The 14,682-nt window shown below is 45.7% G+C and overlaps 1 protein-coding gene across 1 annotated transcript in view; it reads right to left on the reverse strand.

Moving 5' to 3' along the window:
• Positions 1-14,682, reverse strand: part of LOC124254974 (ubiquitin carboxyl-terminal hydrolase 24-like) — a 292,052-nt gene that overhangs the window by 112,365 nt on the left and 165,005 nt on the right. Inside the window, 2 exon segments of the mRNA XM_046688817.1 lie at positions 411-571; positions 13,691-13,835. Of these exon segments, the coding sequence (XP_046544773.1) occupies positions 411-571; positions 13,691-13,835 (306 nt within the window).

Here is a 14,682-nt window from a genome sequence, read left to right on the forward strand (position 1 = left end):
TGTTTCCACTCCATGGTCAAAAGAACAAGAGAAAGTGCACAACATGAGAGAGGATGTCTTTCAGTGGCATTTAGAAGTTGTATATTGATGTCCAAGATATTTTTATGGATTAAACTTCTTTATAATTTCCCTCACGACGTTTCGAGACCATTCCAGGTCCCTATTCAGGTGAACTGACAGTTGGGACTATCTGTCAGTTCACCTGAAGAAGGGACCTGGAATGGTCTCGAAACGTCGTGAGGGAAATTATAAAGAAGTTTAATCCATAAAAATATCTTGGACATGAGAGAGGATGTTTTGAATTTAAATTAGAAACATATTCACAGGTTATCAAATAAGCAAACTTCAGAATTTGGTGAAACTTCTTCCTAATATTAATGTTTCTGTCATGTGATAAGAAGATCACATACCTTTCATCATCTGGATTCTCTTCTTCCACACCTAGTACAGCTTCTGGTACCCCAGGGATCATGTAGAGCTGCTGAAGCACTGAGTTCATGTAGCATGTTGCTCCTGCATTCTTCAGCCCCACATAGCCACACACTGCTCTCCCATCGACAGGTGGCATGTACTGCAAATACCATTTCATAATGTAATTTTTTTATTAAAATTGATATTTTATACTTATCCTGATACATGCTTAATTGCTTGTCTCCTTCTTCTTGCGAATGATAGTGGAACACTTGAATCCCCTTTTAAAGCTCCCTTCAAAAAAGCGGACGTAAAATCACTCACCCAGTGTTACCTCCCTTAGGTATTTTGGTGGGAAATCCATCACATGACCCAACACGCTCTTCACTCTCTCCGAATATACGCCCAACACCCGGATTACAGGGAATCCAGAGTGCCATAAGGGGAGGTTGGGAGGGCTGACCTCATGAGGCAGGATAAGTATAAAATATCAATTTTAATCAAAATTGATATTTTATACTTATCCTGATACATGCTTAATTGCTTGTCTCCTTCTTCTTGCGAATGATAGTGGAACACTTGAATCCCCTTTTTAAAGCTCCCTTCAAAAATGCAGACGTAAAATCACTCACCCAGTGTTACCTCCCTTAGGTATTTTGGTGGGAAATCCATCACATGACCCAACTCGCTCTTCACTCTCTCCGAATATACGCCCAACACCCGGATTACAGGGAATCCAGAGTGCCATAAGGGGAGGTTGGGAGGGCTGACCTCATGAGGCAGGATAAGTATAAAATATCAATTTTAATCAAAATTGATATTTTATACTTATCCTGATACATGCTTAATTGCTTGTCTCCTTCTTCTTGCGAATGATAGTGGAACACTTGAATCCCCTTTTTAAAGCTCCCTTCAAAAATGCAGACGTAAAATCACTCACCCAGTGTTACCTCCCTTAGGTATTTTGGTGGGAAATCCATCACATGACCCAACTCGCTCTTCACTCTCTCCGAATATACGCCCAACACCCGGATTACAGGGAATCCAGAGTGCCATAAGGGGAGGTTGGGAGGGCTGACCTCATGAGTCAGGATAAGTATAAAATATCAATTTTGATAAAAAAATTACATATTTTTCCTTATCCTGACTCATGCTTAATTGCTTGTAGAATCCAACGTAACCAGTGGTGGGTCAAGCCACTCTGGATTCATAGCTTGCTGATTTACGTCCTGCATACCCCTCTGAGGGAACGTCTTATGGCACTGTGCTTATCCTTTCTTCCAGCTTCCTCTGATGAGTCTGGGGGGACCACAACTTGTCAGATTTCTCTGGAACCGTCTTCTTCTGACATTATGAGTGGATTTATGACGACTCCATGTCTTGATGCTTGCATCAAGTGGAGAAGCGGCCCTTCTTCATGTACAAGTAAGTCCTTTACAAGTACAGGGTCTGTCACTCATGCTGGCCTGTCTTAGACGTGCGCATGGACTCTAAAGCTCTAGCTCTTCAGAGCGTTGCCTTTTACAAGTCACTTGATAAAAGGGTGAGATTTATCTCAGTGCCTTTGAGGAACCGTCAATTGTTGTGCTACAACAAGAGGCCCAAACTGGTGAATGCCGGAGATGTCCTCGGTAGCAATGTCTCTGAGGTAGTGGTTGGCAAACACCATCTCCGACTTCCAATAGCAGCCCTCCATTATTGTCGAGATGGAGCAGTTTCCATGCAGAGCGAGTGTCGATGCCAGCACTCTGACTTCATGAGGGTTGGAGGCTCGTGGAGGCTCAAGTCCTGCTGCTTTGTAGGCTCTTAGGATGATGGCTCTCATCCATATCGATATCGTCGTACGTGATAGAGGGATGAAAAGGCGCTTGAATTTTCGTCTCCTCATCTTAGACCTTTGTAGGTAGACTTTCAATGCTCTGACTGGGCATAAGGATAGGTCCTGAGTATCCTACGGCCCAAGGACTGTCGAGAGTGCTGGGATGTGGAACTGTCTGTCTGGTTGACCGGGCAGTTGGTTCTTTGCTATGAAGTCCCACCTCAATCCCAGATGTATGATGTTGCGATGTGCATCAAAGTCCAGAGCATGTATTTACGACATCCGAGCTGCTGTTGCCAAGGCAATCAGGAAGAGAGTTTTGTGTGTTAAAAACTCATAGGATGTACTTTCTAGTGGTTCATAAGCGTCACTGGTGAGATGCTGCAAGACTACGTTGAGATCCCAAGCAGGCGCTTTAAATTTCTTTAGTTGGTCTTCCAACTTAAAGGAGCGTAGTAGAGCCAGTATCTCTGGTACTTTCGTCAGCTTAACACCAGTCTTCATGGTGATAACCGTGCTGCGGGCCGCTAGGTATGTAGAGAGTGTTGAACCTTTTAACCGCCTCGTTTGTCTTAGATGACAAAGGTATTCCGCCACTTGAGGATGTGTTGCTTTCATCGCCGTGTAGCCCTTCCTCAATGCATATTTCTCAAAACTCTGCCACTTGTCGTCGTACAAGTTGCGGGTTGATCTACGTAGAGCTAGTGTGACTGCTTTCGCTGCTCTGGCAGAATATCCTCTTTTCTTCAAGCAAGTCTTGATACGTTCCATGCGTGTAACTGGAATACTGTTGGATTCCCGTGTACTTGCTTGGTGTGCGGATGAATTAGTAGGTTCGGCCACTCTGGGAGTTGCAGGGTTGGACTTCCGAGTTCTTGTATGAGGATGGGAAACCACACCCTCGCTGGCCAGTAGGGCACGACCAAAATCAGCTGCAGCTTCTTTGTCTGCTTGATTTTCTGCAACACCTGCGGTATTAGAGCTGGGGGTGGAAATGCGTAAGCTTTTAGTCCTTCCCAGGAGATGCTTAGAGCATCTGTTGCCCATGCTTGTGGATCTGGAACCAGAGAGACAAATGTTGGTAGTTGTATGTTGAACTTTGTAGCAAACAGGTCTATCAGCGGAGATCCTATCCTCTGTATGATGCATCTGAAGGTTTCTGGATGTAACATCCATTCCGTCGGAGAAGGTTGTGTTGGACGAGATAGGGCGTCAGCTATCACATTCTTGGCTCCGGGATGTGACATGCTTTTATGTCGATGTTCAGGTTGTCTATTATGCTGAACAGATGAAAGCTGAGGTCTAGAAGATTCCTTGACCTTGTTGATCCGTGTTTGTTGATGTAGAACGCCACTGTGGAGTTGTCCGTATGGATCATCAGTTATGTGTTCCTTAGTATCCAGACTGTCTAGATGAGCGTTCACGAACACTTGTAGTGGGCACAGTTGTAGTCTTCCTCTGCGTGTCATGTCTCGTGCTGACGTGAGAAGACCAAGTAGGCTCTGCCAACTTCGTAGTGGTAACGGAGAGAGTAGTGCTTGAGATATCATTTGTTGTATCTTGACCCAACGCTCTTCTGGGACGACTTTGCGATTTGCCAATGTGATGAGCCGTATTCCTAGGAATTGAAGATCCTGTGTGGGTTCTAGTTCCCACTTGAGGAGATTTACTAGCCATCCTAGTTGAGTGAGTAGCCTGATTGTGAAGTCTAGTTGCAGTCTGAGTTGACTGGGATCTTGATCAGCTTGAATCCCATCGTCCAGGTAAAACACACTGCGTAGACCTCGATGATATGTGATGATGGGCTTTGTCACTCGAGTAAACAACCAGGGGGCTGACGATATTCCAAATGGTAGCACCTTCCATTGGAAATGACGTCCGTTGAAGAGGAATCGTAGGTATCTCCTTGAGTCCGGATGTATCGGGATGTGAAGATACGCAACCTGTAGATCTATGCTGGCGAGGTAGTCTAACGGACGAACGAGTTGTCGCAGTTGAGGAAGGTGTATTATTCTGAAATTTGCGGGACTGCGTAGATAATCTTGGTTGAATTTCCTCATGTTGTAGATGAGTCGGAACTTTTCCTTGGAATTTTCCTTTGGTACCAGGAAGATTGGAGAGTAAAAACTGGGCGTGACAAGCTCCTGTTTTATTTCTTCGATCGCCTCCTTCTCGAGTAGAGTTGTGATGGCATCGAGTAGCTTCTCCATCTGGACGGCAGCATAGTTGTGGGCCAGAGGGTTGTTTGTCAACAGTGGTACTGCTTGTAGTTGTATCTTGTATCCTCTGCGTGGGATCTGGGATACGTAGTCGTCCTGAAGAATTCCCCAATTCTCCCAGTAGCGTTGCAGACGTCCACCCACTGTTGAAGGTTGTACCGGAACGGCTAGGGGTGGAAGACTCCAGTCGTTCCAAACCCGTCCTTCAGCTTCTAAAGTTCCTGGCACCTCTGGGTGCTCTGCCTCTTCCGGGGTTACCTCTGGGAGCTCTGGTTGGGTGACGAAAAGAATCCTTGCCTCCTCTGGAGTTGCCGTATTTCTTTTCCCTGGCTCACTGTATCCCCGTAAACTTCGACTTGCCGGAGAGGCGTTGCGACGTCTGACGGATAACACTGGCCAGTGTATCGATGGACTTGATCATCATTACCTCCCTTGACTCTTTCGTGACTTCTTTGGCCACGTCCTCAATTTCCCCTGCGAAGATAGATGATGCTGACCACGGAGCTCTGTACAGTATCTTGGTTAAGCGCTCACTCCAACTGCAGGAAGACAGCAATTCTTGTCTTCTCAAGAGCGTCAGGCCTGCTGAAGTGGATGCCAGATGTTCGGACAAAAACTGATGTTCTTTCTTTGGGTCAGCAATGCAGAGTAAATCATCCTATCCACTTCAGAGGTCGAGTTCCTGAACTTCGTGATGAGGGTTTCATTGATGGCTCTTGACCTGGCTAGACCAAAGAAGGTACTTTTGGTAGTTGTGTCTAGTTGTGCCAGCTTCTTATCCTCTATTTTATAAGTCCTTGATCGGGAGTCGTTGATGATTTTGTAGTTCTCATCTATCTCTGGGGCCTTCATGAAGGGTTCCATGTGGTGAAGTGAGAACTTCTTGGCGTTGAATGGCGGGACGCTTTGACTCTGGAACTTCGTTGCCTTCCTGAAGGCTGTGTTGAGGTTCTCCGGTATATCCGAGACAGGCGTATCAAACTCCTCGTTCGACATCATATACGTGAATGCTTCATTATCCTCTTTAAAGGTGATGGAAGTTCGAATCCATTAGCCGTCCAGGATTTGATCTCTGTATCGGAGAATATGATTCCGCCATCATCTTCAGATCTAGAGGCCTCTTGTTCTGAAGATCGTCGCCGTTGTGCCTCCTTCCTGCGTGGAGGCCTGCGTGGAGATGTGCCTGAAGACCTTCCTGAAGACCTGCACGCAGGTGACCGGTTCGGATAAGGATCCTCCCTGGAGTTTTGAGACGTATCTCTGTGCCTTCGTGAAGGTGTAGATTCTCTTCTACGGGATGCGGGGTACCTGCGCGCAGGCTCCTGATGGCTGTCCGTATCTGAGGTGGAGGATGATCTGCTTCTGCGATGCTCCGGTGAACATCTGGTTCTGCTCCTTCGCGAATGCCCCTCTGGAACATCTACTGCAGATTCATCTATGTCAGGGCTGGCAGGTTCTCGGGAAGTTGCCGTAGAACATCGTCGAGTGTGTGACCCTTCACGTAGGTTCCCTCCTTCACGCAGGCTACCATCTTCAACAGGATGAGATCTGCAGGCTCCTTGTCCTTTGTGCAGGCTCATCGTAGATGGGGCTGCGAACCTCCGTTCCCTCAGGTCCAACATCTGCTGAGTAAACTGCTGCATGAAGATACTCAGGTTGAAATTCTGCGACAACGCCTGCTGCTCCTGCAAAGATGACGACGCATCTGAGAGTGCTGAGGCTTCTTCCAAGGACCGCTGTGCTTGTGAAGAACTGCCGTCTCTGGTATCTGATGTCTGCGTTGATAGAACGTCTGACTGCACTGAGATGACTGCTGACGTTACTGTAGAAGAAGACCTCGTCTTCTTTTTAACTGCTACTTTAGGAATGAGGATGGGTGGCTCGTCATATACGTCTACTTCATCTGAAGAGATGATCTCTGCAGCGAAGGACCTCGTCTTGTGCGCTGCTCCATGGGAAGACTTCGCCGAAGTCTTATCTGCAGACGACTTCTTTTTCACAGAAGACGATGCCCTGGTCTTCTTAGACTGCGACGAGGCTACTACTGATGTTGACAACCTCTTCCTGGAGCCGGAGCTACCATCTGCCACAGCAACATGCTCCATAGTACCAACCAGTAAATAACTGGAATGGTGAATGTCAGCAGACAGCAGTAAACGGTTATCAGCGCATTCACTCGGTTTAGACATGACTTGTAAAAGCCGTCTAGACCTGTCCTTGGCACGTCTAAGAATGGAATATAAATAATTATTAAATTCAATTTCAGATAAATGCTGACAAAGTTGACAGTGAAAGCTGGAAGAACATATAGAAGTGCAATTAGGACATAATAAATACAGATCAGCAACCGACAACCGGTACCTGCAACGAATGCAAGTTTTCATCAATTGTAAACAAGATGAAATATCATCTCAACAACGTGAATAAACAGATAATTTAGACAAAAATTCAAACCATATTGCTGGTATATCTTCCTAAATGCTGTATACAGCTAATTTAGTGGTAAAGGCCTAAATTTAAGAGGATATAACGCCGTATAGGTGACCCAGGCGCTCTCACAACCGTCCTCTAGGGTGAGGAAGGAGAGAGTGAAGAGCGTGTTGGGTCATGTGACGGATTTCCCGCCAAAGTACCTAAGGGAGGTAACACTGGGTGAGTGATTTTACGTCCGTTTTTTTTAAGGGAGCTTCAAAAGGGGATTCAAGTGCTCCACTATCATTCGCAAGAAGAAGGAGACAAGCAATTAAGCATGAGTCAGGATAAGGAAAAATATATAATTTTCTGAATAAAATTGATATTTTATACTTATCCTGACACATGCTCTTTTGCTTGTCTTCTTCTTCTTGAACATAGTGGAACACTTGTACTCCTATTGAAGCTCCCTTCAATAAAGAATAGACGTAAAATCACTCCTACCAAGAGTTATCTCTCCAGCCGTTTAGGCGTGAAACTGTGGCGCCACCGTGCCCTCATGCCTCACTCTCTCCTGATTATGAGCCCGACACTTGAATTTGCAGGGAAATCCAAAGTGTCTAGAGGGGAGGATGGGTGGGCTTACCTCATGAGTTAGGATAAGTATAAAATATCAATTTTATTCAGAAAATTACATATTTTTCCTTATCCTGACTCATGCTCTTTTGCTTGTAGAATCCTACGGAAAAGGTGGTGGGAAAAGCACTTTAGGATTTCTTTAGTGAATTTTACGTCATTATATACCCCCCTATGGGAACTTCGTAATGGCACTGTATTTACTAGTAAACTCTACTGCTGTTGCGACCCTAACCTTCCAGCTGTCTTAAAATTGGGGGACCACAAAAGTTAACTTTTGGTCCTTTCATGTGTTAACATTTTATGTGGATTTTGCGACTCTAACTCTTGATGCAAGCACCAAGTGGAGAAGCGACCCATTCCTGTACCAGTATCCTTACAAGTACTGGGTCATATTACTTATGCTAGTTGTGAGATGTGCATATGACTTAAGCAGAACTCCGCTGAGTGTAAACTTAGTAAGTTATGCAACAAAAGGGCGAGACTCCGTCTCAGCGCCTCAGTGGGACTGTCAATTGTTGTGTTACACTGACTGACTGACTGAGTTTAGTTTTACGCCGCTTTTAGCAATATTCCAGCAATATCACGGCGGGGGACACCAGAAATGGGCTTCACACATTGTGCCCATGTGGGGAATCGAACCCGGATCTTCGGCGTGACGAGACAACGCTTTAACCACTAGGCTACCCCACCGCCCCTGTTGTGTTACAATAAGTGGGTCGAAATGGTGAATGTAAAAGCCATCCTCAGTGGCGATGTTCTTCAAGTGATGGTTGGCAACCACCATGTCCCATTTCCAGAAGCAGCCCTCCATTATCGTCCTGATAGAGCGATTTCCAAGTATAGAGAGCGTTGAGCTAGAGCTCTCACTTCATGTGGGTTGGAGGCTCTTGGAGGATCCAGTCCTGCTGCTTTGTAGGCCTGTAGTATGACAGTTCTGATCCAGCTTGATATTTTAGTGCGGAAGACCTTTGTCTGTGCTGCTGTTGATATCATGAAGACACTTGAATTTCCGTCTCATGGACCTGGATCGTTGTAGGTAGACTTTCCATGCTCGTACTGGGCACAAAGATAAGCCGAGTGTATCCTGTGGTCCAAAGGCTGATGATAGTGTTGGGACGTGGAACTGTCTGTCTGGATGACCTGGCAGTTGATTCTTTGCTATGAAGTCCCATCTCAGTCCCATATGCACAATGTTTGATTTGCATCAAATCGTGTTCTCTCAATCCAGAGCATGTATTTCCGACATCCTTGCTGCTGTTACTAAGGTTATCAGGAACAGCGCCTTCTGTGTCAAGAACTCTAATGATGTTCTCTATAATGGTTCGTAGATGTCACTAGTGAGATGTCGTAGAACAATGCTGAGGTCCCATACCGGAGCTTTAAATCTCTGATGTTGGTCCTCCAATTAAAGGGCGTAGTAAGGCCAGTAACTCTGGTACTTAAGTTAGTTGCACTCGTCCTCATGACGATAACAGCTCTCAATGCCGCTAGGTATGTTGAGAGTGTTGACCCTTTTAACCGCTTCCTTTGTCTAGGTGACAAAGGTAGTCCGCCACTTGAGGAAGTGTCACTTTCATGGCTGTGAAGCCGATCCTTGAAGCGTATCTTTTGTTTCAAAGCGTCACTACTTGTCGTCAGACAAGTTGCGTGAAGACTTGCGTAAAGCTACTGTGACCGTTTTCGCTGCTCTGGTGAAATATCCTCTCTTGTTCAAGCATGTCTGATACAGTCCACACGTGTAGCCGGAACACCTCCGGGTTGCCGTCGCCTGCTTTGTGTGAGGATGTACTAGTAGATTCGGCATTACACTCTGGTAGTTGCAGTAGAAGCAGTCCTAGATCTTGTATGAGAATAGGAAATCATATTCTCGCTGGTCAAAAGGCGTGCCCCAAATAGTTGTGGGTCTCTTGCCTGACTGATGTCTGCAATACCCTAGGTAATAGAGCTGGTGGATAAACACGTAGAAGTGTTTAGTCCTAGGCAGGAGATGCTTAAGCATGTCCGTTGTCCCTGTCCGTGGATCTGATATTGGTGAGATGAATTTTATCAGTTGACCCTTGTGGAGAAGAGGTCTCTTAAAGGTTCAACCATCTCTTATATGATCTGTTTGAAAATCTCTGAATGTAGCATCCAGTCTGTTGAGAATGGTTGCGTTGGACAGGTTAGTGTATGTGCTAACACATTCTTGGTTCTTGGAATGTGGCCTACTCTGCTGTGGACAGTCAGGATGACTGTTATGCTGATCAGCTGACAGCAGAAGTCCAGAAGGTTCGCCAACTTTGTCGATCCTTCTGTGGATGTAGACCGTCACTGTTGAGGTGACTGTGTGTACCGTTAGATGAGCATTTTATAAAAAAGCTGATCCGGTTGAGCATGGCGTTTATCGCTGCTTTTATTTCCAGCATATGGACGTGCAGATCGTCTCTGCTATGGTCCATATCCCAGCTGACACATTGTTGACAAGGTGTGCTCCCACTCTAGGAGAGATGCATCCCCAAAGAGATGCGTCTTGTGCTGCGACCTCGCTAATTAGGTGCGTCTGCAACCCTTCTCGCACGGAGTTCACCATATACAGATATGGGTTATAACCTGTCCGGATCTTCCGGTGGTATATTCATGAAGACCAGTAGTGGATGTAGTTGTAATTCTCTCTGCATGTCATGTCTTGTGCTGACTTGCGAAAACCAACCGGTTCCGCTACTTCGTAGTAAAAAACGGAGAGAGTAGTGCTTGAGATACAAGAACTTGTATCTATATCCTACGCTTTTGACACCCTTACCGTGTCTGCAAGGAATGAAGCGATGGCCGACTCTGTGCCTGCCATCGTTGCGAACTGTATGTAAACATCACCTGGCTGCCATGCCCTCGTCTTCCATGATGACAGGAGGGGTTTGTAATCTCATGAAGGCAGCCAAATCACGAAGGTCCAGTCTAACTGGACTGTAATGGAGGCAATGCTCGCTCGCTGACATGTTGTTGTCACTTGTAACCCATTTCTTGATCTGTGAACTACGTCCGACTTCTGCGCAGGGCGTTGTCCCTCGTGGTCCAATCAAAACAAAGCATTTTGATTCTTTAGGCTAGCCACGCTGTGATGTCACCGGTGTAGCAGGAAAAAGATCCTTGTAGAATCTAGTGCCGTCGTTGATATCTGATCAATCCTCGGTCTTGTCCGTAGTTTTCCGAAGTTACACGAGTGACCACGTGTGTCGAGGGTTAAATGATAAACGCGCGAATATTTCGGCGCGTAATATCGATGCTGGGTAGGTTGTTTTCCTGGCTGTTGTGACTCTTACTTCAGTTTTGAAGATAATGCCGTCATCTTTATACATAGGCTCAATTAAACTTTCACGTTGTCAGCTTGTAGACTGCTTACATCAATGAAGCGCCGTAATTGTAGAATTAATGCTGAACTTGTTGAAAAATTTCACTCAGGGAATCAGTGACGAGTACCGGTATGTAATTTCCTAGCTGTAGCAAGGCTGCCGTTGAACTCCGTCAGAGAGAATGTCTGCAGATCTGTACGAAGGTGAAGATCTCTATAAGGCCATGAATCTTCTAATGTAGATATATCAATCTATGTGAATCCGTCCTTGATTCCGTCTGAAGATCCGAGCTAGTGATGAATTCTGGTCTCTTGTACTGTATGACCTATCTTCAGTCTGTGTATCGACGAAGATCTTTTCCCTTCTAGGATGACGCTACTTCGTGTCCTAGTTGAATAACCTCGACGATCTCGCGTGTGAGTGATCTGCGTGGTGGTCGAGTTTGGTGTGACTGTATGGCGCCTTGCATGTAGATAATTGTCTCGTAGTCCGGGATTGCCTACCTGGCAATATATACCGAAATGGTGATTCCTGTGATGATCTGCGAAGCGTCGTTGATGCCCTTGATGTAGGTAGTCGGCATGAAGATCCTTTATTAGGCTCTTTATCTGTTGACAGTTTATGAAGATAGCGCCGTCCTTCGCGCAAGTTGTAGGCTATATGTAGTGTTCTGTTAAGCAGTTAAGTACTGCGACGTCTCTGCCTTGTGGCTGGCCTGTGCGAATGCCTTCGTGCAGGCTCAGTAATGACATGTAGCGTTCTGCGGCGTTTCTGCGTTGTAGATTGCCTGTGCGAACGCCTTCGCGCAGGCTTGTAGATGGCGTGTGGTGTACAGTAGAGAGACGAAGTACTGCGATGTCTCTGTTTCGCTGGAGACCTGTATGGGGATCTGCGTGGAAGTCGGCGAGGAGATCGACGTGGTAAATAGCCCGACGAACTGTGCCTGTAGGGTGGCCTGTAGGTACGCGAAGGTCCTGGTGAATCCCTCGACGATCTATGGGACGAAGATGCTCGTATACTGTAGCTGAGTCCGTACTTGGGGAGTGGCGACTGGTGGTTCGCGAATGCCTACGCGAACGCTGGTTGTCCGATTCTGTATCTGGGAATGGAAGATCCTCCTATGCGCATGCCTTTGCGAACGCTGATTCCACATCTGGGGGGATGGCGACTGTTCCTTTGCGAATACCTTAGCGAAGCTTCATCTGAGTCCGGGGATGCTGATCGTTTGTGTCCTCCGCAGGGGATGGTTGAGTCGACCTTCGCGAAGGCTGGCCTGTAGTGTAGATCTGCTGCCAGATGTCACGTTAATGGAGGGTCCCTCAGAGACGACGTCTGCGTTGGAACCTTCGCGAAGGCTCGGGACCTCATTGTGGGCTGTGACTTCTACTCCAGGCCGTAATGTTGTTCATCTCCTGCATACGGTCCCCCCAGTTTGATAGTCTGCGGTGATAGTAGCGCTGCCCTTTCTGCGTTGATAGCGACGTGGCCCACAGGCTGCTCATCTGTTGTCATCGTAGATACCTCTGGTACCTTGGAGATCTGCGCTGAAGTCACCGTAGCTGACTGGTCGTTACTTGTGATGAACCTCTGGGAAGATGATCGGTTGATCATCGGAGAGTCCCTGTACCCTCAACGGAACAATCTCGGCAGAGAAATTCCTTGTAGTCTGCGTAGACGTCCCCGTAGAGTTGTCGTCATCTAAGGGGTGTGTAGCCTTCTCTGTGTAGAGGATGGCGTCTATACATCTCTCTGCGTTGATAGCGATATGGTCCGGAGATTGCTCATCTGTCACCCTCGGACTGCGTGCTGTATCTCTGGGAAGATCAGCAGTGGCTTAACATGAAGCCCTCTCGCTGGCATCAGGATGAGGCTTCATTCTGCGTAGAGGATGGCGTCTTCTACGTCTGCGTTGAGGGATTGTCCGATGTAGAAGCCAACGTCTTCGAAGTAAGGCGGACAACATCCCACGCCCATCCTCCGAGTACACCTCCGGCAGCTCACTCGATGGTAGTAAGTCGTCTAACCGCAGTAGACAGCTCATGAGGGTCTCAGCCAGTTTACCCATGACTTGGAAGTCACCTGGATAGTTGATAGTACGTCTAAGTACGGAGAAAAATTATATATTAATTTGAATTTCAATTAAAAGCTGATAAAGATTACAGCTATAGCTGGAAGTACATGTTGTTGTGCAGCTAGGGCACAATCAACGTGGGTCTGCAGCAGCGAACCTAAACCAACAACGAAAATAGGTTAACATGAAATGTAAACAACTGAACAAATACAGACAAAACCGTGCATAAACAGTGCTAAATACGATTAAATATCCAACCATATTGTAGTAGGATACTAACTAAACCTCTATAAAAGTAGAAAAGAGGAAAATAACTAACTAATTAAAGGATATAGTGCTGCATAGGAGACACAGGCGCTCTCACAACCTGCCCACAGGGCGAAGAAGGAGAGAGTGAGGCATGAGGGCACGGTGGCGCCACAGTTTCACGCCTAAACAGCTGGAGAGATAACTCTTGGTAGGAGTGATTTTACGTCTATTCTTTATTGAAGGGAGCTTCAATAGGAGATACAAGTGTTCCACTATGTTCGCAAGAAGAAGAAGACAAGCAAAAAAGCATGAGTCAGGATAAGGAAAAATAATACATTTCAAGTGATTTCACAGCATCTGAAGGGTAAACCAAGCATTTCAATTCGTGTTTCTGTAATCCAAAAATATGTTCAGTTAGACTTACGCTGCATGATTGCTGATGTTGTATTGTTGTCAACAGTGCCTTGTTTACCACTGTTTACACTGACTGCATGACATCTATTTTGATAAAAAAATATGGTACAGTATTGTTGCAAGCACATACCTCCCATTCGTTAGCACAATCCAGGTTAGGCTGATGGTGCATCTGTAACAACTGTTTACACACATTCTTCAGATTGGTAGGGCTCTGATTGGCTAGCTCTGTCAGCAGTTGATAAGCAGCAACACGGGATTCAGAGTTGGAACATCTTCATAACACACAAGAATCAGTCTTTAATCAACTTGATTAATTTGTACCAATAGAAAATAAAACATACAACAGATGCTCTATACCTTCATAACATAACAGTACTCATGGGGGACAAATTATTTCTATATATGTTTACTTTTGTAAGGTCTGACAATTTTGACCTTATCACAGTAATTGTGTCAATAGGGCTATGCACAATCATCAAACAATAGTTATTATTGTTCATAGTTCTAAAAAAAAATTTCTCTATTACATAAATGCCATAGATCCTGTATTTTGGCTGTCATGATTAAGAAGCAGACAAATGGGAGATTATTGCCTCAGATGCCACTTCAAAGTGGATAAGGATGATCTATGAAAATTTGGGAGAGTTCTGATGAATATAGAGCTCCATTGTTCTTTCTTCTCTGTTACTGACAGAAGTTGAACTCTACCCAAAGACCTCACAAACTGAAGTAGACCATTCATATTTCTGAATGGTTTTTTTTCTCAGAGAATAATGAGCATTTCAGGACAAATACAATGTTTTTATACATACCTGATGCTACACAGCTTGAGCCTCCCAACCTTACCCAAACTGACAGGGCAGGAACGCAGAGACAGTTGAAACAGTTTGAAGACCATGCCCCGTTATCCCCATGTTATCTACCTTTGGCCTATGCTACCTCATACTCACAGCATGGACAGGTATAACAGAATGGTAAGATGGTCCAGGTGGGCTAAAAGCTGTACTGCCAGGTTAGCGAAGACACATGACGACCTCCAGAAACAACCTTCCATGATGCTCTGAAGGGAAATGATCGTATGGAGGGCTCAGATCTCATAGGAAATACCTGTATCCTTAG

Source organism: Haliotis rubra, unplaced genomic scaffold (genome assembly GCF_003918875.1).
Source record: "Haliotis rubra isolate DU_JTF1 unplaced genomic scaffold, ASM391887v1 Scf589, whole genome shotgun sequence".
In the NCBI taxonomy this organism is placed as follows: Eukaryota; Metazoa; Mollusca; class Gastropoda; order Lepetellida; family Haliotidae; genus Haliotis; species Haliotis rubra.